This window comes from Dipodomys spectabilis, unplaced genomic scaffold (genome assembly GCF_019054845.1).
Source record: "Dipodomys spectabilis isolate Male_0828 unplaced genomic scaffold, ASM1905484v1 ptg000495l, whole genome shotgun sequence".
In the NCBI taxonomy this organism is placed as follows: Eukaryota; Metazoa; Chordata; class Mammalia; order Rodentia; family Heteromyidae; genus Dipodomys; species Dipodomys spectabilis.
Window position 1 is genome coordinate 174468 of NW_024871172.1, and position 24523 is coordinate 198990.

Sequence of the window (24523 nt, forward strand, 5' to 3'; positions counted from 1 at the left end):
CCCTGGTTCTAAAGTCCCCTGCTGTCCTCAGGAAAGCAGAGTTACAAAGGAGCCTACAAGAAGCAGCTTGCAGCCAGGGAGGGTGTGGATGGAGACTAAGCTTCTCGCCTGTGTCTAAAGTTCTCCCACACATGCGCTGCCTCCTGCAAGCCCTAGCATGCACCCACAGGCATGGAGGCCCCTAACCCAGATGCACCACCTGCCCCTCCCCAGAGACACACAGGAAGGCTTGGGGGTAGGCAGCCTTTATCAAGTCTCAGGACAAACGGCCTTTGCGGCCTTCGAGCCCACAGGTCCATCCCTGAGAGGGCAGCCGGAGCCAGGAGAGGCGCTGTGCTGGCCGTCCCCTGCAGCGGCCAGGGGTCCCCCCCCCCCTGGGGGCTCCAGAGCAGCACCAGGGGACGCCCCCCCGGGGGGCTCCAGAGCAGCACCAGGGGACGCCCTGCAGCGGCCAGGGGTCCCCCCCCCCCCCGGGGGCTCCAGAGCAGCGGCCGGGGACATCCCCCCGGGGGGCTCCAGAGCAGCGGCCGGGGGGTCCCTCAGCCCCTCACATGAGCAGACAACATGGCCTCTTCTCCACAGGGGCCTCCTCGGAGGGGGCTGTGAGCCTGAGCAGAGGTGGGTCCCCCACGGCCCTGGGGCCACCATCAGGCTGAGAGTTCTCAGAGTCCTGCAGGCTGACCACGGGGACCTGAGGCCCCTCGGAGGTTGGCCGCTGCAGCTTGGCAGCAGCTCGCTGACGCTTGAGCTGTGCCAGGGTGTGGTGAGTCCTGTCCCGGACAGCGGCATCAGGAGCGATACTCTCCAGTGGGCTCAGCTGGTAGGATACGCTCCGGTCCAGCCTCTTGGAGTACAGGTGCCTTCCTGGGGGGAGCCCTGCGCGGCCATTGTGTGTCCCGGCAGGCTTGGGGTCCTTAGGGTCCTCCTGTGGGCAAAGCCAGGGCCTCAGAGGCCATGAGGAGGTGGTACCCCTCACCTGCCCCAGCCTCGGGTTCCAGGAGGGATGGAGTGGACATGGAGGGGTGGTAGGCCGGTCAGCAGCAGCCACCTCTGGGGCACACCAGCCCCTCTGGAATGCAAGGCCACAGTCCTCCACAAGGGGCCAGTACCGCCAGACCACAGCCAGGCGGACCGCCAAGCTCTCCCCACAGCCGGCAGGGCAGAGGTACAGCGCTCACCTCTGGGTGCTGCAGGCAGAGCTCAGCGTCTGTCTGACGGTCCTCGTCTTCCTCAGGTGACTCAGGACTGGTGGGTGGTGGCTGCCGCCACACAATGGCCTCCTGGGCGTGTTCCTTGCGGTACAGGTTTGTGCGCTGGGTCAGGCTCACTCGCCTTACTACTTTCCTGGGTGGGAGGGAGATAGGAAAGGGTAGGAGAGGTCACAGCTTCCTGGGAGTGCTTCTGGGGCTCACAGGGATGCAGTGGGGGGGGGGGGGAGGCAGTCAAGGGAAGAGGGGGGTCAGAGGGGAGGAGGCAGTCGGGGGGAGGGTGGTCAGGGGGGAGGAGGCAGTCAGGGAGAGTGGTCAGAGGGGAGGAGGCAGTCAGGGGGGGTCAGGGAGGAGGAGGCAGTGGGGGGAGGGTGGTCAGGGGCGAGGAGGCAGTCAGGGAGGGTGGTCAGAGGGGAGGAGGCAGTGGGGGTGGGGTGGGGGGGGAAGAGGCAGTCACGGGGGGGGGGGGGGGGGGGGGGTAGCCACGCCACCTCCTGCTCCTACGGAGTCTGCCTGAGAGATCTCCTTAGACAAAGAGCTTCAAGGAAGCATGCCTGCAGGAAGGGGGTGTTGGTTCAAGGCTTCCCATACACTTGGCTGCACCTTTATAGCCTCTACCTTTATTCTTACTATATTCTTCTTGGCTTTACATTCGTTGCCTTTATTCTTATTTTGGCTATTTTTCTATTGATCTGCGAACAGAGCATGTTGTATCTTTCCAGTCCAATAGAGACGGCTTCTCTAAATAATAAAGACTAAGACCAAAGATTAAATGTGGGAAATGCCCCAATCAATCTATCATCTGTTGGGACGTTGCCTCCAGAAACTCCTACAACTTCACAAGCGGTTTTGCGGCTCACGCATTGTAAATATAGAGACTTAAAATTACCAGCTATGTCCAACAGACAAAATCAATGAATTAAACTAAGTTAGAAAGAGTTATCCCAGTAGTTCAGAGAGTTCTAAAAAAAAAAAAAGACCTCTGATTATAAAAGAAAAAGAAAGATTCTCCCAACAGTTATGATTAAGTTTAGTCCAACTTACATTATAGGGAATAGACGGTGGTTTCACACAAAATATAAAGTTAGTAACATCATATTTCCTGAACCAACCAAGAACCATTTTCTTATACAGGAGCTTATAAAGATGAAAATAGTTGGATAAAAATAAAAATAAAAAGAGTACAACATAAGTACAGCCCTGTCTTAGGTTTGTTAAAGGCTAAATAGATGACACATTCTATTAAACAATATGCTAGACTTGTTTCACACCACTTAGCTTAAACAGTTGGTGGGATAGTCATCAATTTTCATGTAATTCATCAATGCTTTGCCTTTTTAAAAAACTGATTACGTGCTTAAATAAACAATCTATGTCACAATCACACACTGTATAAAAATGTTAATTCTCGGGGCTGGGAAGGTTGCCTTGCATGCCTGAGGCCCTGGGTTCGATTCCTCAGCACCACATAGGCAAAAAGAAAAAAAACCGGAAGTGGCGCTGTAGCTCAAGTGGTAGAGCGCTAGCCTTGAGCTGAAGAGCTGAGGGACAGCGCCCAGGCCCAGAGTTCAGGCCCCATGACCGGACCCAAAATAAATAAATAAATAAATAAAAATAAAAAATGTTAATTCTCCTCAATAAAGATACACTCAGATGCAACTCTTTTGAGTCTGTGTCTGTCTCTTCGCCCACTCCTTGCCCACCTATCCAGAGATCCCTGTCCCGTCGGTTGGTCCCAGTGCTCCAGCAGAGCTGGTCCGTCCCAGGGGGTGGTCAGAGGGGAGGAGGCGGGGGGGGGGGGTGTCGGGGGGGGGGTGTCAGCAGTCGGGGGAGGGTGGTCAGAGGGGAGGCAGGGGGGGGTCGGGGAGGAGGAGGCAGTGGGGGGAGGTCAGGGGGGAGGAGGCAGTGGGGGGTGGTCGGGGGAGGAGGCAGTGGGGGGAGGTCAGGGGGGAGGAGGCAGCGGGGGAGGTCAGGGGGGAGGAGGCAGTGGGGGGTGGTCAGGGGGGAGGAGGCAGCGGGGGAGGTCAGGGGGAGGAGGCAGTGGGGGGAGGGGTGGTGGTCGGGGGGGGAGGGGGGAGGAGGAGGCAGCTGGGGGAGGGGTGGTCAGGGGGAGGAGGCAGGCAGGGGGGAGGGCAGCCAGCATCTGCCCTGGGAGGCTTACCCACGGCTGCCTGAACTGGAGGTCCGCCGGCGCAGCAGGGAGTGCTGCCGGCCCTGGGCTCGAAGGAGTGCGTCCTGCTTGTGCTTCAGCTCCAGGAGTTTCGCCCTCACCTCCTCGTCCCCACACAGGTCTGAGGAAAGGAGGGGGAGGTCACAGGAGCCCCTCCCCGTCTCGTCGCCCCTTGGTAGCGGGGCAGGCCTCACACTCACCGAGGGGTGTCTCATCCAGCAGCGACTTTCCATTCAGGTCGGCACCGAGTGCCACCAGCAGCTCCACCAGGTGCACCTGTGGGCAGGCGGGCGGGCGGGCAGGCAGGGGCTCTGCTGAGGGCTCGGGCAGGGCGGCGCCACCCACCTGCCTGTGGCAGCACTCACCTGGCCCCAGTACGCTGCGGCATGCAGCGGCTCCCAGCCATCCTGGTCCTTGGCGCTCAGGCTGGCTCCGTGCTCCAGCAGCAGGGCAGCTGCCTCACTGAACCCGTTAGCAGCAGCGATGTGCAGCTGCAGAAAGGCCACCCAGCCTTGAACTCTGGCCCCACAGCCCTCTGCAGAAAGCACCCACCCAGGGCCAGACCCCTCCATGTGGCCAGGTCCTCACCAGCGTGGCCCCATTATCCAGGGGCTCATTGAGGTCAGCCCCAGCATGCAGCAGACTCTGGAGGTCATCCAGCATGTGGAGCTCTGGCACTGCCCGGGCCTCCTCAATGCTCTCTTGGGTGATACCTAGGGGGCAGCAGGCTCAGAGAGAGGCTGCTGGGGCCCACCCCGGCACAGACAGAGCGCACTCACCACGGTTAGCCATGGCTGTCTCCAGGCAGTCCAGAGTCTGCTCATCCTCACACAGGTCGTAAGGCATGTTTCCATCAGTGTTTACTGCCAGGAGATCCGCACCACTGCGGGGCAGACAGACAGGGCCCCCCATTCAGAGCCCAGCCCTGTCAGCAGGTTCTCCCTCTGCAGAGGCCTCGGCTTCCAATGTCCTGGGGAGGCAGGACTAGATCCTGTCCTTCATCCAGACAGCCCATCCTGCCATCTCTACTCATCCGGGCCCCAGGCTCCCGGGACCCATCTGGGACGGGCCCCAAGTACAGCGGATGCACCTACGCAGTATGCAGGGCCTGAGGGAGAACAGGGCTGGAGCTGTCTGGGGTTTGACGCTCACTGCTTGCTGTCGGCTGGGAGCCACAGGGCCAAGCTCCCCCCTCCGAGTGACTGGAGAGGCAGGGTTACAGGAAGGCTCCTGAAGCCCCAGTCTCCTCTGCTCTCCATCTCCCCTATGTGAGTTCAGGGCTTCACTTGTGCCCAGGCTCCTTCTCCCAGACTTCACTCTCTCTCCTCCCTTAGCGATCCCACTTTCAGCACTCACCAGCATGGCACTTCTCCATGTGGACCCCAGACTGGTCCTCAGGCCAGAGCGGGAGGCCAGCCTGCCAGGCAGGACCCTGACCACACTGAGCATTCCCACCACCCCGGAGCCCCGGGCAGGATCAGCAGATAAGTGGGAGCATCACAGAAGGACCACCTGAGAAGCTATCTGTGTTGAAGGCCCTTCTTGACAGGCCCCATGCAGGCCCTACCTGGAAATGAGGAGCTCCACAAGATGCAGGTGGCCACAGGTGGCTGCAGCATGCAGCGGTGTCCAGCACTCACTGTCTCGAGCATTAACGTCAGCCCCAGCTTCCAGCAGCTGCTGCACCATCTCTTGAAAGTCATCGATGCAGCACTGCAAACAAGCACCCTGAGCACCAGAGCCCGGCCGACTCCCCGCCCCCCCACCCCGCACGGGCTGACCTGGTGCAGCGCGGTCAGGCCGTCTTCGTTGGCCAGGTCAGGGCTGACCCCACTCTTGAGGAGCTGGAGGACTACAAGAAGGGTGAGGGGGTGAGGCGGGGGGGGGGAGGGAGGTGGGGGGGAGTGGAGGTGGGGGGAGGGGAGGCGGGGGGAGGTGAGGGGGGAGGTGAGGGGGGAGGTGAGGCGGGGGAGGTGAGGGAGGAGGTGAGGGAGGAGGTGAGGGGGGGAGGTGAGGCGGGGGGAGGGGCCAGGGGGAGGGGGCAGGGGGAGGGGGGCAGGGGGAGGTGAGGCGGGGGAGGTGAGGCGGGGGGAGGGGGGGCAGGGGGAGGTGAGGAGGGGGAGGTGAGGGAGGAGGTGAGGGAGGAGGTGAGGCGGGGGAGGTGAGGCGGGGGAGGTGAGGCGGGGGAGGTGAGGCGGGGGAGGTGAGGCGGGGGGAGGGGGGCAGGGGGAGGTGAGGCGGGGGAGGGGGGCAGGGGGAGGTGAGGCGGGGGAGGGGGCAGGGGGAGGTGAGGCGGGGGAGGTGAGGCGGGGGGAGGGGGGGCAGGGGGAGGTGAGGAGGGGGAGGTGAGGGAGGAGGTGAGGGAGGAGGTGAGGCGGGGGAGGTGAGGCGGGGGAGGGAGCAGGGGGAGGGGGGCAGGGGAGGTGAGGCGGGGGAGGGGGCAGGGGGAGGGGGGCAGGGGGAGGTGAGGCGGGGGAGGTGAGGCGGGGGGAGGGGGGGCAGGGGGAGGTGAGGAGGGGGAGGTGAGGGAGGAGGTGAGGGAGGAGGTGAGGTAGGGGGAGGTGAGGCGGGGGAGGGGGCAGGGGGAGGGGGGCAGGGGGAGGTGAGGCAGGGGGAGGTGAGGCGGGGGAGGTGAGGCGGGGGGAGGGGGGCAGGGGGAGGGGGGCAGGGGGAGGTGAGGCGGGGGAGGGGAGGGAGGAGGTGAGGGAGGAGGTGAGGGGGGGAGGTGAGGCGGGGGAGGTGAGGTGGGGGGAGGGGGGCAGGGGGAGGGGGCAGGGGGAGGGGGGCAGGGGGAGGTGAGGCGGGGGGAGGTGAGGCGGGGGGAGGTGAGGAGGGGGAGGTGAGGGAGGAGGTGAGGTAGGGGGAGGTGAGGCGGGGGAGGGGGCAGGGGGAGGGGGGCAGGGGGAGGTGAGGCGGGGGGAGGTGAGGCGGGGGAGGGGGGCAGGGGGAGGGGTCAGGGGGAGGTGAGGAGGGGGGAGGTGAGGAGGGGGGAGGTGAGGCGGGGGGAAGGTGAGGCGGGGGGGGGAGAGGGGAGGCAGGGAGGGGGAGGGGAGGCGGGAGGGGGGGGAGGAGAGGCGGGGGGGGGGGTAGGTGCCCCCGAGGAGAGTGCGACCCCTGACCCTCCCGCATCACTGCACCACCAACTCAGACCCAGAACAGGCCTCCTGCGGCAGCCACCAGCAGTACCACAGGTCACTGCCCACCCCACTGCTGCTGCCGGCCCCACACAGGGCCCATCCTCTCCTCTTTCCCAGTGACAAGCAACACATCATCCCCCATCCCCTTACGCCCCTAAAGAGGCCTACTCAGGCTCAACTCTGGTCAAGGTCGAATAGAGCAGGACACACCTTTCTTCCCACAGTTCCCCACGTTCCTCCCTCCGCCCCCCCCCCCCCCCCCCCCCCCCCCCCGCTGCCTCTAGGCCTCTCGGAAGGGCTGCTGGCCAGACACTGCCCTCTCCTCACACTCTGTCCCGGAGGGAAGAAAGAAGGGCAAAGGACACCGGGACCCCTGTTCGTCCTGGCCCCAGGTCCTTGTACACAGGGGACCTGCAAGCCTGGGAATGGAGGGGCAACAGGGCCTGTCAGATCACGCCTGTCATTGGGCTAGGAAGGTTCCAACATGTAGGAAAGAGCCAGAGGAAGTGCCTGGAGCAAAAGCAACCAATGTGTGTTCTGGGCCTCACCCTGGCCTGACCAGCCTACCCAATTCAGCCTCTAGAGGTATTACCAACCCACTCTACCAATGCGCCAATCCAGGCACACAGGGGCTGGGCCTCAGGCAGAAGGCCATGAGGGCCACCAGCTAAGCAAGCACTGGAGTCTTTCTAAAGGATCCTCTGCTGACTGGCCCTGCCAACCTCATCTACCTCACACTGTGACCTGTACTGTCCCGCCACAGGGCAACTGTCTAAAGGAGGGCCTTGGGACTTCCTGTGGCTGGATCCCAGGATCTGCACAGGCCTAGGTCCAATTCCAGCCCGAGGTGGGATGAGGCGGCGCTCAGATGGTGCGAGTGCCCACTGTGCACACTCACCTTCCTCCAGGTCGCTCCGGGCAGCAGCCTCCAGAAGGACGACACTGGGAGGGAAGAGAACCTGCTTCTGCTGGTCCTGGCCGGCTGCCTCCTTCTGGGACTGCTCGCCAGGGCCCTTCCTTCCCTGGGCCTCCCTCTCAGCCTGGGCCCACAGCTTCACCTGCTGGGCACGGCGCTTCTGGGCATGTTTGAGCCGCTCCTGGGTGCTCATCCTGCCCACCATGGGCATCTCTGCCAACAGCTCCAGGTGCTCGGCCATGGTGGGAGACGTCTGCCCACAGGACTTCTTGGGGCACCTCAGTGGGGGACTTGGGGGCCAGGCTGGGCCTGAGGGGTGGGGCAGCTGGCTGAACTGGCACCCTTGGGGGCATCCCCTTTCCAAGGCTTGGTGCCCTTTGCCCTGGCAAGGCTGGGTCAGGAGGCCCTACGCTGTACCCAGGTCCAGCACAGCCCGAGCGAGGAGGGCGAGCGGGTGGTGCAGCCGTTCCCCAGGCAAGCCTGATGTCTCAGCTGCTCAGCCAGCAGGGCTGTGCACCTGCAACTCCTCTCCTCCTTCCTGGGGTCAGGGTGCACAGCCTTTAGGAAGTGGCCTTAAGACCTGGGAGGCTTCAGTCCAAGCTCTGAAGCAAATTACCCAGATAACAAAGCTCCAGCTCCCTGGCCTTCTGCCAGAGGAAGGGAGACAGAGGCAATCAACTGCTAGGCCCCTGAGGGCCGCTGGGAGCCTGCTCTGCTCCCATGCCCGCCCCTTCCTATGGTCTTCCAATCAGCACATTAGGACTAATGAGGTGTGGCTGAAGAAAATGAGGCTGGGGCCAGCTCCCAGTGTCCAGGGTAGCGAGGTAGCAGAGGGGCCACGGAGCTTGCCGACATGTCTGGGGGAGCCGCCTCTTCCAGCAGCCACACACCTGAGGAGTAAACAAGGAAGCACATCAAGGCGGGCTCACGGGCAGGGCAGGTGAGCTCCAGTGAACCCTGGCTCCTGCATCTCAGCGCCTTGCCCTATGTGCAATTTACTCCCTGCCAACACAGCACACACCCAGGGAAGGGCAAAAACGGCCTATCAGCCCCCTCCCCCTTCCAGACTGTGTTGCAGGCTGCACAACTGGACAGCAGAACTAGGACTTCCCAGCCCCATGGAGCTGTCCCCCAGGGCCAGCTGGACTGGACAAGATCTCTTTGGATTTTGCTGGGATAGCCCAAGGACATGGCCCACTCCACCTCCTGGGTCTTCACCCATCACCTGCTCCTCATTGAGATGCCAGCCACTCAGGATTTCAGCCATCCTTGGCTGCACTAAAAGCTGCACTTGTATTGACACTGGTGCAGGTGACCCACCTGTCACGAGGTACGTGAGAAACAACCGTACCCTACCCGGCACCCAGAAGGAGTCACCGGGACGCTCATGGTCAGATCTGTAGGAGGAAAGGCCGTGCTGTATCCAGGCCAAGCCCACGTCTCCTCCGAGTAGGCCACATCAGTCCTGTTAGGTTCCTCCTGACACTGGAGCCACTCTTCACAGCTTACCCTGCCTGGACTGAGTGCCCTGTGTGCCCGGTGTGAGGCTACTTGGGGTCAAGACATGCAAGGGCCCAAGGACTCTGCAGATCACGTGGCACAAAGAAGGTTGGAACTAGAAGCACCCACTTCCTGTTGGCCATGTCCATGGCTACTGAGGCCAGAGGCCAGATGCTGATCTTGCTCTCGCTCTCTAAGATGCAGGGTCCCCACTAAGACAGGCCAGCGGGAGCCTCAGGCAGCTGCTAGCATAGACACCTGAGGAGGAGATGCCAGACGCCACCGGCATGGCAGAGCCCTGCCTACGGCTGCTGCCGCGGTGAACACCCTCCTGTCCGACAGGGCTGCACCTCTCAATCATCAGTATCCTTCCCAGAAGACGCCCCTAGCCCACCTGAGAGATCAGAGCAGAGTCAAGTACATGCACTTGCATACCTTGGTGACAAGGTAAAGATTTAAGATATCCACACATGTATCATCTGGTAGAAGAAAAAATATTTCATGTCCTTGGCCTACACAATAAAAAATGAAACGAGGGGCTGGGAAGGTGGCTCAGTGGTAGAGCGCTTTCCTGGCATGCATGAGGCCCTGGGTTTGATTCCTCAGCACCACATAAGCAGAAAAAAAAAAAAAAAAAACAGAAGTGGCGCTGTGGCTCAAGTGGTAGAGCGCTAACCTTGAGCGAAGAGCTGGAGGACAGCACCCAGGCCCTGAGTTCAAGCCCCACAACCAACAAAAAAAAAAAAAAAAGGAGAAGACTTATCTGGGCCATTAAGACATATAAGACATAGTAGCTGGCTCAGCAGAATCCTACCAAATGGCCACCACACCACACTGGGCCAAGAGAAGGGCTGAGCAGGGCCTCTGCTGCCCCAAGCCTCCCCGGAATGTCAAGCTGAGAATCTGGGTGATCTAGGATGCTTTCAGCTTCAAGACTGGGGGAGCTACATCAGGATGCAGGATCCCGTAGGGAGGAAGCGCCCGGAAGGACACTGGCCCCACCTCTACCCGTTTTAGCCACCCCTGGGCTGACCCATACTGCAGAGAAACATACTGCTCTGTGACTCCTCGACAAAGCTGACCTCTGTCAAAGGACAGCACCAGCCCAGGCCCCACACTCAACCCAGCTGACTGCCCAAACCTAGTGTTCTCAACATGCCACCACTCCTGCCACAGTCTCCAGCGACAGCCATGCCTACACCCACACTGTCCTGTTAACCATCCACCATAACGCCTCAAGGCATGCACAATACCGCTAAAGCCCGGCAGCAGGAAGCTGCAAGGGCCTTAGATCACTTTATCCACACGGAAGCGGTGACAAGCGATAGGTAGAAGCGTATGCTGTCCAGACAAAAGACAGAAGAACTAAGGGGCGTGGGGGGAAGACACTGAGAAAAACCAAGGTGGGACAGGAGTCGGGCGCCCTCTACAGGCCAGACCTGAAATGTACCCTTCCACATACTTCTACCACCTCTTTCTGGGAGCTTCCTACTAAAATCCATTCAGCACACAGGACAGACAGGGCAAACAGCAGCAGCACTCAGATATGAGGAGAGCCTCCTGGCTCTAGCATGACAGCACAGGGGCCACGCTGGGCAGCTGACAAAGTAATCCCTGTGGGGATCCCAGCCATTCAGGGGACTTTACTGGAATTGATTTCTGTAACTTACAACCAGAAGAGTTTATCTTGTTTACAATACCAGTCAGTAAAAAAAGTGGGAGTCTCAGCCAGGCAATGGTGGCTTACGCCTGTAATTCTAGCTACTCAGTAAGCTAAGGTTGAGGATCGTGGTTCAAAACCAGTTTAGGCAGGAAAGTCTGAGACTTACCTCACAAGAAGTGGGCTGGAGGCATCGATCAAGTGACAGAGCACTAGCAGAGCAAGCAAGCAAAGCAAGTAGTGCCCTGAGTTCAAATTCCAATACTTTAGGAGGGAAAAATGAAATAAGAATATGCAGGGACCAGGGGTGTACTCTGTGGTCCCCATTCAGGAAGGTCACCCAGGCCCAACAATTTTCAAGACCAGCCTGGAAAGCATAGCAAGAGCCTGTTTCTAAACAGCTCAGCACACAGCGATTTATACCTATAATCTTAGCATCATCGAAGATCCCAGTTCAAAATCAACCCTGACAGACAAATCTGAGAAACTCTCTTGTTTTTGTCGGTCATGGGCTTGAACTCTGGGCCTGGGCACTGTCCCTGAGCTCTTCAGCTCAAGGCAAGCGCTCTACCACTTGAGCCACAGCGCCACTTCCGGTTTTCTGGTTGTTTATTGGAGATAAGAGTCTCATGGACTTTCCTACCTGGGCTGGTTTTGAACCAAAATCCTCAGATCTGGCTTTCTGAGTAGCTAGGATGACAGGCCACCAGCGCCCAGCTGAGAAACTCCTGTAATCAATGACCCATCAAAAAGCCGGGGGGGGGGGGGGGGGGGGCTAGGAAGGTGGCTCAGTGGTAGAGCGCTTGCCTTGCATGCTCGAGGCCCTGGGTTCGATTCCTCAGCACCACATAAGCAAAAAGAAAAAAGCCGGAAGTAGCGCTGTGGCTCAAGTGGTAGAGCGCTAGCCTTGAGCTGAAGAGCTGAGGGACAGCGCCCAGGCCCAGAGTTCAGGCCCCACTACTGGACCCCCCCAAAAAAATAAATAAATAAAATAAAAATTCTTAAAAAAAAAAAAAGGTTGAAAGTATGATATCATAGTATAAGGAATAATCTAAAAAAAAAAAAAAAAAGCCGGGGCTGGATGGGTGACTCTAGTGACCAGAGAATGTGAGATCCTGAGTTCAAATCCCAGTACAAGAACCATCAAAGGGAGAGTGAGCCTTGCCTAGGCTGCAATAGGCACTGGATTTAATCTCCAGCACAACACACACAAAAAACAACAATGACAGGACACTGGTGACTCACGTCAGTAATCCTAGCTACTCAGAAGGCTGAGATCTGAGGATTGCAGTTCGAAGCCAGCCCAGGCAGGAAAGGCCATAAGATTCATCTCTAAGCCGGATGCCAGTGGCTCACGCCTGTCATCCTAGCTACTCAGGAGGCTGAGATCTAAGGATCGTGGTTCAAAGCCAGCCCAGGCAGGAAAGTTCGTGAGACTCTTATCTCCAATAAACCACTAGAAAACCGAAGTGGTGCTGTGGCTCAAGCAGTTGAGCGCTTGCCTTGGGCTGAAGAGCACAGGAACAGCGCCCAAGACCAGAGTTCAAGCCCCACGACTGACAAAAAAAAAAAAAAAAGATTCATCTCTAATAAACAACACAGAAAAAAGCCAGAAGTGGCGCTGTGGCCCAAGTGGTAGAGCACTAGCCTTGAGCTGAAGAGCTGAGGGACAGCGCCCAGGCCCAGAGTTCAGGCCCCACGACCGGACCCAAAAACAAAACAAAACAAACTACAAAAGAGCCCTGTTCTGGGCAGACATGAGGTGCCATTGTAGAGGCCTAAGACTGGCGCCAGAGGAGGAAAAGCACACACTAACTTCCAGCCTGGGGGTCAAGAGAAGTAATACAGAAGGGCCAAGGCCACACAGAGACACACCGATCATGCATGTCTTCCATCTCCACACTCCTAGGGAGATGACAAGACAGGGCACGCCACCCCACAGCAGGGAGTACACAGTCCAGGGAAAGGCAGAAGGCAAGAGTCACAGGCCTGAGGAGCAACAGGTGGCCAAATGCCAGGAAGACGGACAGAGCAGCCCCGAGGAGCAGGACTGTGCCAGAGGTCCAAAGAGAACGGGCGTGAGTAGTTAGCAGGAATGTAAACGGAGCCTAAAGAGGTCCTGTAGGAAGCTGTGGCGGCAAGGAGGGTCCCTGAGCCTGGGCAGCCATAGGAGATCTACCTAAACCAGCGGGAAACAGTGCAAGGCCCTCCTCACTCCTCACAGCAAAGTAACCTTGTCAGCACACACATGGCCCAACATTAGAAAACCACAGAGCACAAGAGCGATGGTAGAAGACATTCTATAATCCTAGCACAGAGGGAAGCCTTTTTAAACATGACATGAAACTCAGAAACCAAAGGAAAAAAGCTGACAAATCCAACTACACTTAATTTTCAAACACATTGTAAAACATAAATAAAACCCACAATGGGGCTGGGAAAGTGGCTCAGTGGTAGAGCGCTTGCCTTGCATGCATGAGGCCCTGGGTTCAATTCCTCAGCACCACATAAGCAGAAAAAAAAAGCCAGAAGTGGCACTGTGGCTCAAGTGGTAGAGCGCTAGCCTCGAGCTGAAGAGCTGAGGGACAGTGCCCAGGCCCAGAGTTCAGGCCCCACGACCAGACCCAAAAAATAAATAAATAAAATAAAAACCCATAATGTTGGAAGACAGTGGCCAGCTGGACATTTACAATGGCTAAGACTGACGACCCTCAGTCAGTGCAGAGGTAAAGGGTTGATGACACAGACCCCAGGGAGGTGACAGCAGGTACTCCCTTTCCCAGAGCTTACACATAGGATGCATATTGAACTCGGATCAGACAGCATACATGGAGGCTTTGTCCAGTCAGTGCCCTGCCCCTGAGGCAGGAGGGCTCCTACACATACCTACAGTACAGGTAAGACTGGAGATCTCAGACACCAAGACTCTCCCAGACCTGCGTAAGGGGTAGAAGAAGCCTCCGGAGAACTTGGGGGGGGGGGGGGCAAGGCTTCTGACCACAACCTTCAAAGCTTCCTTTGGGTTTCAGCCAACCACAAGCCAGCCCCACACCCTTTCCTGCGCAAGCTAATTCCTTTCTTGTTGCTTACTTTCTTGTTGCCCTGTTCGTTCGTTCCTTTCCCCAGGAGTCCCACCAGATAGGACTGAGTTCCTATCCAGCTGAATTTCTGCTATCTAAGCACTCTTATGGATGACCCTACATGACCCTACCACTTCTCAGCCTTGACCTCTTCTTGCTAATGAGGTATCTGTCCTATCTACACCCTCTACCCAGTCACCAAAGTAGCTGCCCCCATTCCAACATCTCAATCTAACTCTGCCATTTGCTACTCTTGGGACTCTGATCACAACCCCAACACCCCAGCGGCCCTCCACACTGTGCTGCCGCATCCCACCCACCCCCAGCTTCAGCTCTGTGCTCTCTGCCCTTCACAGCAGAGCTGGAGGCCCAACTCTCCCTCTGCTGGACCACTCCTGCTGATGGCCCTAATGATGCAGAACGCTCAGTCCAGGGTATACAAGGTCAAGCCGGAAATGGCACCATGGCTTCTCCCTGGCAATCCCACAGGGGGCCAGCCTCCCATGTTCTGAAAACACTGCCCTGTGGAAAGACCTGCTGGGAGCCACCATGGCCTCCCACCTTAGAACCTACAGGGCACAGTCCAGGCTGGCAGTTAGTTAACTACAGCCCAAGACAGTCAGAACCAGTCAAGAGCTAGGCATCCTCACACCCCCAACTGGCTGTTTAGGGGGCTACTGAAGTTGTTTAAAGCCACTGCCCTTAGGCCGATGTCTAAAGCAACAATGAATGAGGGCTCCGTGTCCACATCCTCTCTATTTCGGGGTCAGCCACTCAGCACCAGATTCCATAGCATTCCCAGTAATTGAGCCCAATGCCTGTCCACCCGTGTGGGCGCGTCACGGAGCCTGTCTTGCAGACTGCTAATTCCTGTTCATCCTCTGGTCTCAACTATCCTCGGGACCTTCACCTGAGGCTCAGGTTTTCCTGGCACAAGCAAGAAAGCTGTTATGAAATGGAAACCTTCTTCTGTTTCCGACCTACAAAAATAAGCTGTCGTTTAGCTCCTATGATGAGGGAGAACCCCACAACAGCTACACATTTGCAGCCAGAGATGTGAAGCCGTACGTACAGGGGACGGCTCTCAAAGCAACTTCTTCAGGAGCAGAAAATCTAGAAAGGCTTCTCCTCAGAAATCAGGAGAAGCTCTGAATCTCCCTCCTTAATTTCCTTTCCTTTTGCTATCTGGCTCTAAAATCTAATAAACTAACTCACAGCCTAGTGTCAGAGGCCTAGGGGCACAAAGGAAAGCAGCTAGGAAGAATGAGCTATCTGCATTTGAAAAGAGATTCAAAGAGAACTGAAGATAAAAGTCAGCCAGAACCAGGAGAGAAAAAGGAGCAAGTGAAGGGAAGTTGCAAATGGCAACTTCTGGGGGAGCCAGAGCCACACCTCAGGTATTTCTACAGCCCTAAAGGGCCTAGACACCAAGGGTCAGACTTTGAAACAGGTCTGTCAAGTACAACAGTGACAAATCAACAAAACAAAAGTGAGAGGCTGGGAAGGTGGCTCAGTGGTAGAATACTTGCCTTGGCATGCATGAAGCCCTGGGTTCAATTCCTCAATACCACATACACAGAAAAAGCAGGAAGTGGCACTGGGGTTCAAGTGTTAAGAGTGCTGGCCTTGAGCAAAAGAAGCTCAGGGACAGTGTCCAGGCCCTGAGTTCAAGTGCCAGGATGGGGGGCAGAGGGCAGAGAGGGGGGGAGATTTGAATTGAGAAAGATGAACTATGGAAGAGATCACACTGATCAAGATGCACAATATTTATAAACTTATTTGTTGAACTGTTTAAATATTTTTTTGTTTTGGTCCTGTCATGGGGCCTGAACTCTGGGCCTGGGCGCTGTCCCTCAGCTCTTCAGCTCAAGACTAGCGCTCTACCACTTGAGCCACAGCGCCATTTCCAGCTTTTTTCTTTGTGCTTATGTGGTGCTGAAGAATAGAACCCAGGGCCTCATGCATGCAAGGCAAGCACTCTACCACTGAGCCACCTTCCCAGCCCTAAAGATAATTTTTTAAAAAATTGTTTAATTTGCTGATCGATGGCTTACGTCTGTAATCCTAGCTACTTAGGAGGCTGAGATCTGAGCATCACAGTTCAAAGCCAGCCCGGGCAGGAAAGTCTGTGAGACTCTTTTTTTTTTTTTTGTCAGTCGTGGGGCTTGAACTCTGGGCCTGGGCGCTGTCCCTGGACTCTTCAGCCCAAGGCAAGTGTTCTACTGCTTGAGCCACAGTGCCACTTCCGGTTTCCTAGTGGTTTATTGGAGATAAGAGTCTCACAAACTTTCCTGCCCGGGCTGGCTTTGGGCTGGCTTTGAACCGAGATCCTCAGATCTCAGCCTCCTGAGTAGCTAGGATTACAGACATGAGCCACCAGCACTTGGCTCCGGCTCCGTGAGACTCTTATCTCCAGTAAACCACCAGAAAACCAGCAGTGGTGCTATGGTTCAAGTGGCAGAGCGCTCGCCTTGAGCTGAACAGCTCAGCGACAGTGCCCAGGCCCAGAGTTCAAGCGCCTTGACCAATCAAAAAAAAAAAAAAAATCTTTTGAGGGTGATAGTGGGATTGTTCTAACTGAAAGCCCTCTAGCCCGCAGGGACCATGACTCCAATCTAGATGGAGACTTAGGGACCAGGCTACTCCTTGTGGCACAGTTGTGGATGGAAGAGGTTCCCCAGACTTAACACAAGACAGATGGGCTGTACCTAACAGACAGTGCCCCTGCAGTCTGTGAGACAACCCCACTGCACACACAGCGGAAGGCACCCCAAGGAAGGCCTTCACAATTACAACTTCCTGGAAAATGGATGGAAGAGCAGGCTGCCAACAGGGTAGAGGTCTGGCCCTAAAAGTCACTAAGGAAAAGAAAACAGAAAGGAATAGAAGTTGGGCACTAGTGGCTCACACCTGTAATCCTATTCAGGAGGCTGAGATATGAAGATCACAGTTCAAAGCCAGCCTGGGCAGAAAAGTCCAAGAGACTCTTACCTCCAATAAACTACCCCAAATAAGCAGGAATTAGTGGTTGACGCCTGTAATCGTAGCAACTCAAGAAGCAGAGATCTGGATCCTGATTCAAAGCTAGCCCAGGCAAGAAAGTCAGTGAAACTCCATCTCCAATTACCCACAAAAAAAACCCTGGAAGTGAGGCTGTAGCTTAAGTGGTAGAGTGCTAGCCTTGAGCAAAAAGCACTCAGGCCAAGAGTTAAAGCCCCAGGACTAGCAATAAACAGACAAATGCTAAAGAAACCAACCTATCTCTCTCTCTCTCTCTCTTTTTTTTTTCCTGTTTCTGTGTGGGCCCTGGGGTTTGAACTCAGAGCGTCTTCTGCTCAGCCTAGAACTCTACCTCTTGAGCCACAGCTCTACTCCCAGCTTTTTTTTTTCCTTTGGTAATTTATTGGTGATAAGAGTCTCACAGACTTTCCTACCAGGACTGGCTTTGACTGCAATCCCTAGATCTCAGCCTCCAGAGAAGCTAGAATTACAAGCATGAACCAACAGTGCCTGGCTGTTTTTGTTTTTTTAAGCCCTAGCATCAGCATACAAAAAAATTATTTTGAGCTGGGCGCCAGTGGCTCACACCTGTAATCCTAGCTACTCAGGAGGCTGAGATCTGAGGATCACGGTTCAAAGCCAGCCCAGGCAGGAAAGTCCATGAGGCTCTTATCTCCAATAAACCACTAGAAAACTGGAAGTGGCGCTGTAGCTCAAGAGGTAGAGTACTAGCCTTGAGCTGAAGGGCTGAGGGATACTACCCAGGCCGAGTTCAAGCCCCATGACAGACCAAAAAAAAAAAATTATCTTGGGACAGCGTCTTACTAAATTGTTCAGACTGGCCTCCAACCTACTACCCTCTTGCTTTAGCTATCTGAGTAACTGGGATTAGAGAAACTAGATGTATAAACATACTTTTTTTTTTTTTTTTTGTCCGTTGTGAGGCTTGAACTCTGGGCCTGGGCGCTGTCCCTCAGCTCTTCAGCTCAAGGCTAGTGCTCTACCACTTGAGCTACAGCGCTACTTCCGGTTTTCTGGTGGTTTATTGGAGATAACAGTTTCACGGACTTTCCTGCCTGGGCTGGCTTTGAACAGTGATCCGTGAGCCACTGGCGCACGGCTCTAACATACCCATTTTGATGCTTTAATTTTTGTCTTTCCCCAAATCTAGTATGCAGTCTTGGACGCTTTATCTCTCACTATTACAAACTCTGTGTGTGTGTGTGTGTGTGTGTGTGTGTGCGCACACGTGCGCACAGGTGCCAGACTTGGGGCTTCTTCCCTTCAAGGTTAGCAGTCTACCATTTGAGCCACAGCACCACTTCTCACTTCCGGCTTTTTCTGTTTATATTGTACTAAGAAATCGAAGCCAGGACTTCATGATGCTAGGCAAACACTCTACCACTAAGCCACATTCCCAGCCCTACAAACTTATTTTGATCACTGCTAGTGTTCTACCACTTGAGTCACCTCTAATACTGACTTTTTGCTGGTTAATTAGATATTAAAGTCTGTTACTATTTTGAACCCTGGGCCTGGGCGCTGTCCCTCAGCTCTTCAGCTCAAGGCTAGCGCTCTACTACTGGAGCCACAGTGCCACTTCTGGCTTTTTCTGCTTATGTGGTGCTGAGGAATTGAACCCAGGGCCTCATGCATGCAAGGCAAACACTCTACCACTGAGTCACCTTCCCAGCCCCAAAAAGTCTGTTACATTTAAGCCGAGTGCCGAGTGCTGGTGGCTCACGCCTGTAATCCTAGCTACTCAAGAGGTTGAGATCATGGTTCAAAGCCAGCCCAGGCCAGGAAAGTCCTTGAGACTCTTATCTCCAATTAACCACCAGAAAACAAGAAGTAGCACTGTGGTTCAAGCGGTAGAGCACTTGCCTTGAGCTGAAGAGCTAAGGGACAGCGCCCAGGCCCAGGGTTCAAGACCCATGACTGACCAAAAAAAAAAAAGTCTGTTAATATTTGTCTACCTATGCTGGCTTTGAATCTTGCTTCTCAGAACTTAGCATCCCAAATAGCTGGGATTATAGGCATGCACCACTTTCTGAAGGTTATTTTATAGATGGAGTCTCAGGGACTTTTCTGCCAGAGCTGGCTTTAACCTTGATCTTCCAGATCTTAGTCTCCTGAGAAGGCTAAGATTGGTGTGAGCCACCAATGTCAGTCTTCAAAATAAAATTCTAGCCAAGCACTGGCGGCTCAAGCCTGTAATTCTAGCTACTCAGGAGGCTGAGATCTGAGGATCATGGTTCAAAGCCAACTTGGACAGGAAAGTCTGTGAGACTTTTATCTCCAGTTAGCCACCAGAAAACTGGAAGTGGTGATATGGCTCAAGGGGTAGAGTGCTCACCTTGAGCTGGAGAGCTTAGAGACAGCACCCAGGCCCAGACTTTAAACCCCACAACCGACAAAAAATAATAATAATAAAATAAAGTTCCAAAAGAGCTGAAGATATAACTCAGAAGTATATCTCTTTCCTAGCATGTGTAAAGCCCTAAGTTTAATCCCAGCACTAAAAAAAAATGGCAATATCATAAATGAAAAGGTGGTTTTACTCCAGACACAGGTGGCTCAAGTCTGTAATCCTAGCTACTCAGTAGGCCAAGATCTGAGGATTGAGGTTCAAAACCATCCTAGGCAGAAAAGTACATGAGACGTTTATCTCCAATAAATTACCAAAAAGCCAAAGGTACAGCTGTGACTCAAGTGGTAGGATATCATCAGCCTTGAGCAACAAAAAAACTAAGGGACAGTGTTTAGGCACTGAGTTTAAGCCCTAGTACCAGAGCATACACACATACCCCTCCCCATAACCCCACATTCTTAGGAACCTACAAAAAAGTCACCAAAAGAGACAGGTATATTTAGCAAAGTTTAGCATATACAGACAATATGCCAAAATCAATTGTTGGATTTGTATTGGCAACAAACAGAAAACTTTAAGAGTATATAATACTGTAGATCACCTCTATAATAATAAAAAGTGTGTGTATATTTACATTTATATATAATCTACAATAGTATCACAAAAATATTTCCCTAAAAACGTGGAACCTGCCAGGTGCCTGTGGCTCACGCCTGTAATCCTAGCTACTCAGGAGGCTGAGATCTGAGGATCACAGTTCAAGCCAGCCCAGGTGGGAAAGTCTTTAAGACTCTTGTATCCAATAAACCACCAGAAAACTGGAAGTGGTACTGTGGTTCAAGTGGTAGAGCGCTAGCCTTGAGCTGAAGAGCTGAGGGACAGTGCCCAGGCCCAGAGTTCAAGCCCTACAACTAAAAAGAAAAAGAAAAATGTGGAGCCTAAACTGACTTCTAACAAATAGGAAGAAACAAAAGGCAAACATAATGGTATAAACCTTCAAGACAGGTCATAAAAGGCAACCTAGCTTCCTGCTCCCTCTCCTTGGAACACTGGGAAACTGGCTGCTGTGCTGTGCTATTCAATCACCTATGGGTGACCTGCTGTGGCAGGTCCACAGGTGAGGAAGCAAGGCCTCATCCATAGAAGCAGAGCAGGGAGCCACCTTTCCTGTCAGCTTTTCAGCCCTGGAAAACTATTCTAAGAGCAGCAATGAGATGAAGCCTGACCATTCAGCGAGGCCATTCTTTTATTTAGCCAGTCGGAGGGCTTGAACTCAGGGCCTGGGTACTGTCCCTGAGCTCCATTTGCTCAAGGCTAGCATTCTACCACTTAAGCCACAGCACCACTTTTGGTTTTTTTCTGTGTATGTGGTACTGAGGAATTGAACCCAGGACTACATGCGTGCTAGGCAAGCACTCTACCACTGTGGCTGCTTTTCCACAAATAGCAGGAAATAGATGCGAAGGAAGCCATGTAGCTGGCAAACCTGGGATATTTATAGAACAGGTTTGAAGCCCTAGTTTATTACATGCATGCCACCCTCACAGTGGCTGCTCCTTCTGCTGGGAAAGTTCCCTCACCAGATTACATCTTCACGTCTTCTTTTTTAATTTTTTGGTCAATTGTGGGGCTTGAACTCAAGGTGTAGGCATTGTCCCTGAGCTCTTTTACTCAAGACTAGCACTCTACCACTTTGAGCCAGAGGGCCACTTTCAGTTTTCTGGTAGTTAATTGGAGATAAGAATCTCACAGGCTTTCCAGCCTGGGCTTGCTCTGAACCACGATCCTCAGATCTCAGTCTCCTGAGTAGCTAGGATTACAGGCATAAGCTACCAGCAGCTGGTTCTGATCACATTTTAAGTGTTGCCTCCTTGCTCAGTGGTAGAGCGCTTGCCTTGCATGCCTGAGGCCCTGGGTTCGATTCCCCAGCACCACATAAGCAAGAAGAAAAAAGCCAGAAGTGGCACTATGGCTCAAGTGGTAGAGCGCTAGCCTTGAGCTGAAGAGCTGAGGGACAGCGCCTAGGCCCAGAGTTCAGGCCCGAGGACCGCACCCAAAAATAAATAAATAAATAAATGTTACCTCCTCAACATTCTTCTGTGATTACTTTGTAACTTTCTCACCACATTTTAATTTTTGACATACCATTCAGTATCCTAAGGACAGCTCAGCCCAGTGTCTGCCTCACAACAAACAATAACTGGTGAATAAACAGGTGGTCACTTCATGTACAACCCAGGATGGGACACAGGATACATCAGAGAAAGGCCTCGCTCAGGTGTACATGATTTGGTGCCAGGGACACACAGGAGGAAGTTCCAAGAGAGGCTGTGAGTGAGGCACTTCAGCAGGTGTATGCAGAGCAAGCACTGGGATGGGGCACATTTAGGGTAGGGCAAGAACCTGGAGGCTGTTACAATATCTTGGGTCACCTGGACTAGGGCTCCTAAACTGCACACAATGAAGACATTACAGCAAGCTGCCATAAGATCAGAGGTTCAGGAATCCCTCAGATGCAGCCCCAAAACTGAGCCTAAAGATGCTGGAGCCCCCTTGTTCGGCATCTGTCAGCCCAGGCAACTCTTTAGGAAGAGCAGAATCTAGGGAGACCTGAAGCAGTGGAGGAAGCAGACCAGGAAGAGCCAATCAAGCAGTGTTGGGAGTCAGCACCATGGCCCAGGCCTACCCCAAAACTCTGGAGGTTGAGGCAGAGGATCCATGAGCTGGTGGCCTCTGCCAATAGGGAATAGTCCAGGAGTGAGAATGAAGGATGGGCTAAAGTCATCACAGAGATGGAGCTTTGGGACAGAGACAGGCAGCTCGCCCCTCAGAGCTCTGAGCACTGATGTGGCATGATGAAAACATGGAGCCAGTGTCTGGGCAGATCTCACCCGGCAACCCAGCTCCGTGGCGGAGCTCTCCAGGCTGAGTAGTGCCAGCTCGGCCGCCCTGAAGCAAACTAGGTGGTGTTGCAGAGGCCTAGGCCTTCAGGGAGGCCAGGCAGCCTCAGGGAAAAGAACCACCCGGGGAGGAACACCGTCCTGCCAGGGAACACCCGGGAAGCAGAAATGACCCAGGGGACTCACTGCTGGGCTAGGCCAAGAAAGGGAGGCGCAGGGCTTTGGGGGGGCTGGGTGTGCTCGGCGCCCGGGCGCGGGCGAGTCCACACGCACCTCTCTTCCCGGCACTCGTGGGAGTTAACTCCACCATGTTCTGAGCCCAAACCAGGCCAAGAGCCTCACACAGACTGGTCAGCGCGTCCGGCCTGACCCCCACCCACGAGGAGCCCGCGGCCCGCGCTCGGGCGCCCGCGCCACCGGGCCCGCGCCTCGCCGCCCTGCCGTCCCCGGACCGGCCCGCTGCAGGAAACGGCTTCCCTGGGGAGAGCAGACACGCGGCCGCGGCCCCCGGGAGGCCGCCCAGCTGCCCGCGGGAGCCGCCCGGGGCCCGGCGCCGCCGCCCGCCGCCCGCCGGACGCGCCTCACCTGCAGCTCGCGGGCCGCGCCCCGGCTCAGCGCGGCCGCGGGTCACTCGACCCCGCGCAGCTCCGGGCGCCGCGGGGGCGGACCCCGCTCCCGCCTCACCATGGCAACGCGACACTTCCGACCCGCGCTGTCCCGAGCGGAAGCCGCAATGCCCCGTGGGAGCGGGGGCGTGGCCACGCGCCGGGGGCGTGGTCAGAGTCCGGGGCGGGGCCGGCGGGGCCCTCCTCGCCCGGGGGGGCGGGGCCCTCCTCGCCCGGGGGGGCGGGGCCCTCCTCGCCCGGGGGGTCGGCGCCCTCCTCGCCCGGGGGGGCGGGGCCCTCCTCGCCCGGGGGGGCGGGGCCGGCGGGGCCCTCCTCGCCCGGGGGGGCGGGGCCCTCCTCGCCCGGGGGGGCGGGGCCCTCCTCGCCCGGGGGGGCGGGGCCCTCCTCGCCCGGGGGGGCGGCGCCCTCCTCGCCCGGGGGGGCGGCGCCCTCCTCGCCCGGGGGTCGGGGCCCTCCTCGCCCGGGGGGTCGGGGCCCTGCTCGCCCGGGGCGGCGGGGCCCTCCTCGCCCGGGGCGGCGGGGCCCTCCTCGCCCGGGGGGGCGGGGCCCTCCTCGCCCGGGCCGGCGGCGCCCTCCTCGCCCGGCCGTCGCCCTCCTCGCCCGGGAGGCGCGGGTCTCTGGCTGCTGGGTCCGTAGCAGTGCGTGGAGCTTCCGCACCTGACCCCCGGTGGGGCGGGAAGCACATCTGTGAGACGCTCCCGGAAGGGCGTCTGACACGCTGCGCCCAACCTGAGGAGCAGCTCTGAGGGAGGCATCTGGGGTGGCCTGAGGGACGCAGGGGACCGCAGGGGGGGACCGCAGAGGGGCCGCAGGGGGGGACCGCAGGGGGACCGCAGGGGGACCGCAGGGGGGGGGCCGCAGGGGGGGACCGCAGGGGGGGACCGCAGGGGGGGGACCGCAGGGGGGGGACCGCAGGGGGACCGCAGGGGGGGACCGCAGGGGGGGACCGCAGGGGGGGGGCCGCAGGGGGGGACCGCAGGGGGGGGGCCGCAGGGGGGGACCGCAGGGGGGGACTGCAGAGGGACCGCAGGGGGGGACCGCAGGGGGGGACCGCAGGGGGGGACCGCAGGGGGGGGACCGCAGAGGGACCGCAGGGGAGGACCGCAGGGGGGACCGCTGAGGGACCTCAGGGGGGGACCGCAGGGGGGGACCGCAGGGGGACCGCAGGGGGACCGCAGGGGGGGACCGCAGGGGGGGGACCGCAGGGGGACCGCAGGGGGGGACCGCAGGGGGGGGACCGCAGGGGGACCGCAGGGGGGGACTGCAGAGGGACCGCAGGGGGGGACCGCAGGGGGGGACCGCAGGGGGGGACCGCAGGGGGGGGACCGCAGGGGGGGACCGCAGAGGGACCGCAGGGGGGGACCGCAGGGGGGGGCCGCAGGGGGGGGACCGCAGGGGGGGGACCGCAGGGGGGGACCGCAGGGGGGGACCGCAGGGGGGGACCGCAGGGGGGGGACCGCAGAGGGACCGCAGGGGGGGGCCGCAGGGGGGGGCCGCAGGGGGGGACCGCAGGGGGGGGACCGCAGGGGGGGACTGCAGAGGGACCGCAGGGGGGGACCGCAGGGGGACCGCAGGGGGGGGACCGCAGGGGGGGACCGCAGGGGGGGACCGCAGGGGGGGACCGCAGGGGGGGACCGCAGGGGGAGACCGCAGGGGGGGACCGCAGGGGGGGACCGCAGAGGGACCGCAGGGGAGGACCGCAGGGGGGACCGCTGAGGGACCTCAGGGGGGGACCACAGGGGGGGGACCTCGGGGGGGGGAACCGCAGAGGGGGCCGGGATGAGGCCCGGCCAGCGCCTGAGAGCAGGCCGCAGCTCCGGCGTTAGCAGCGCGCCCTGGGAAGTGTGGCCCGAGAAGAGCAGCCAGGTCGAGGAGCCTGGAGGCGCCAGTCCGAGGGGAGACTCCGCTCATCCTGGAAGGGGACTCCTCAGACTCGGGAGGGAACCACCTTTTTG

General features: G+C 57.3%; 1 protein-coding gene across 1 annotated transcript; it reads right to left on the reverse strand.

The window, feature by feature from the left end:
• On the reverse strand, positions 1–22618 carry Ppp1r16a (protein phosphatase 1 regulatory subunit 16A). Its single transcript, XM_042669374.1, has 11 exons — positions 22528–22618; positions 7414–8321; positions 5160–5230; positions 4946–5091; positions 4158–4261; positions 3967–4091; positions 3744–3869; positions 3579–3654; positions 3370–3499; positions 1179–1344; positions 1–925 (listed from the first exon to the last, which is right to left on the reverse strand). The coding sequence occupies exons 2-11, from the start codon at positions 7670–7672 to the stop codon at positions 548–550; spliced, it is 1581 nt and encodes a 526-aa protein (XP_042525308.1). The 5' UTR covers positions 7673–8321; positions 22528–22618; the 3' UTR covers positions 1–547.
• Positions 22619–24523: the final 1905 nt, after the last annotated feature.

Coding starts and splice junctions, on each gene's coding strand:
- Ppp1r16a (XM_042669374.1), bottom strand. CDS start 7,672: ATGGCCGAGCACCTGGAGCTGTTGGCAGAGATGCCCATGGTGGGCAGG. Junction 4,262..4,945: donor GTGGAGCTCCTCATTTCCAG/GTAGGGCCTGCA, acceptor TCTGCCCCGCAG/TGGTGCGGATCTCCTGGCAG. Junction 3,870..3,966: donor TGGATAATGGGGCCACGCTG/GTGAGGACCTGG, acceptor GCCTTTCTGCAG/CTGCACATCGCTGCTGCTAA.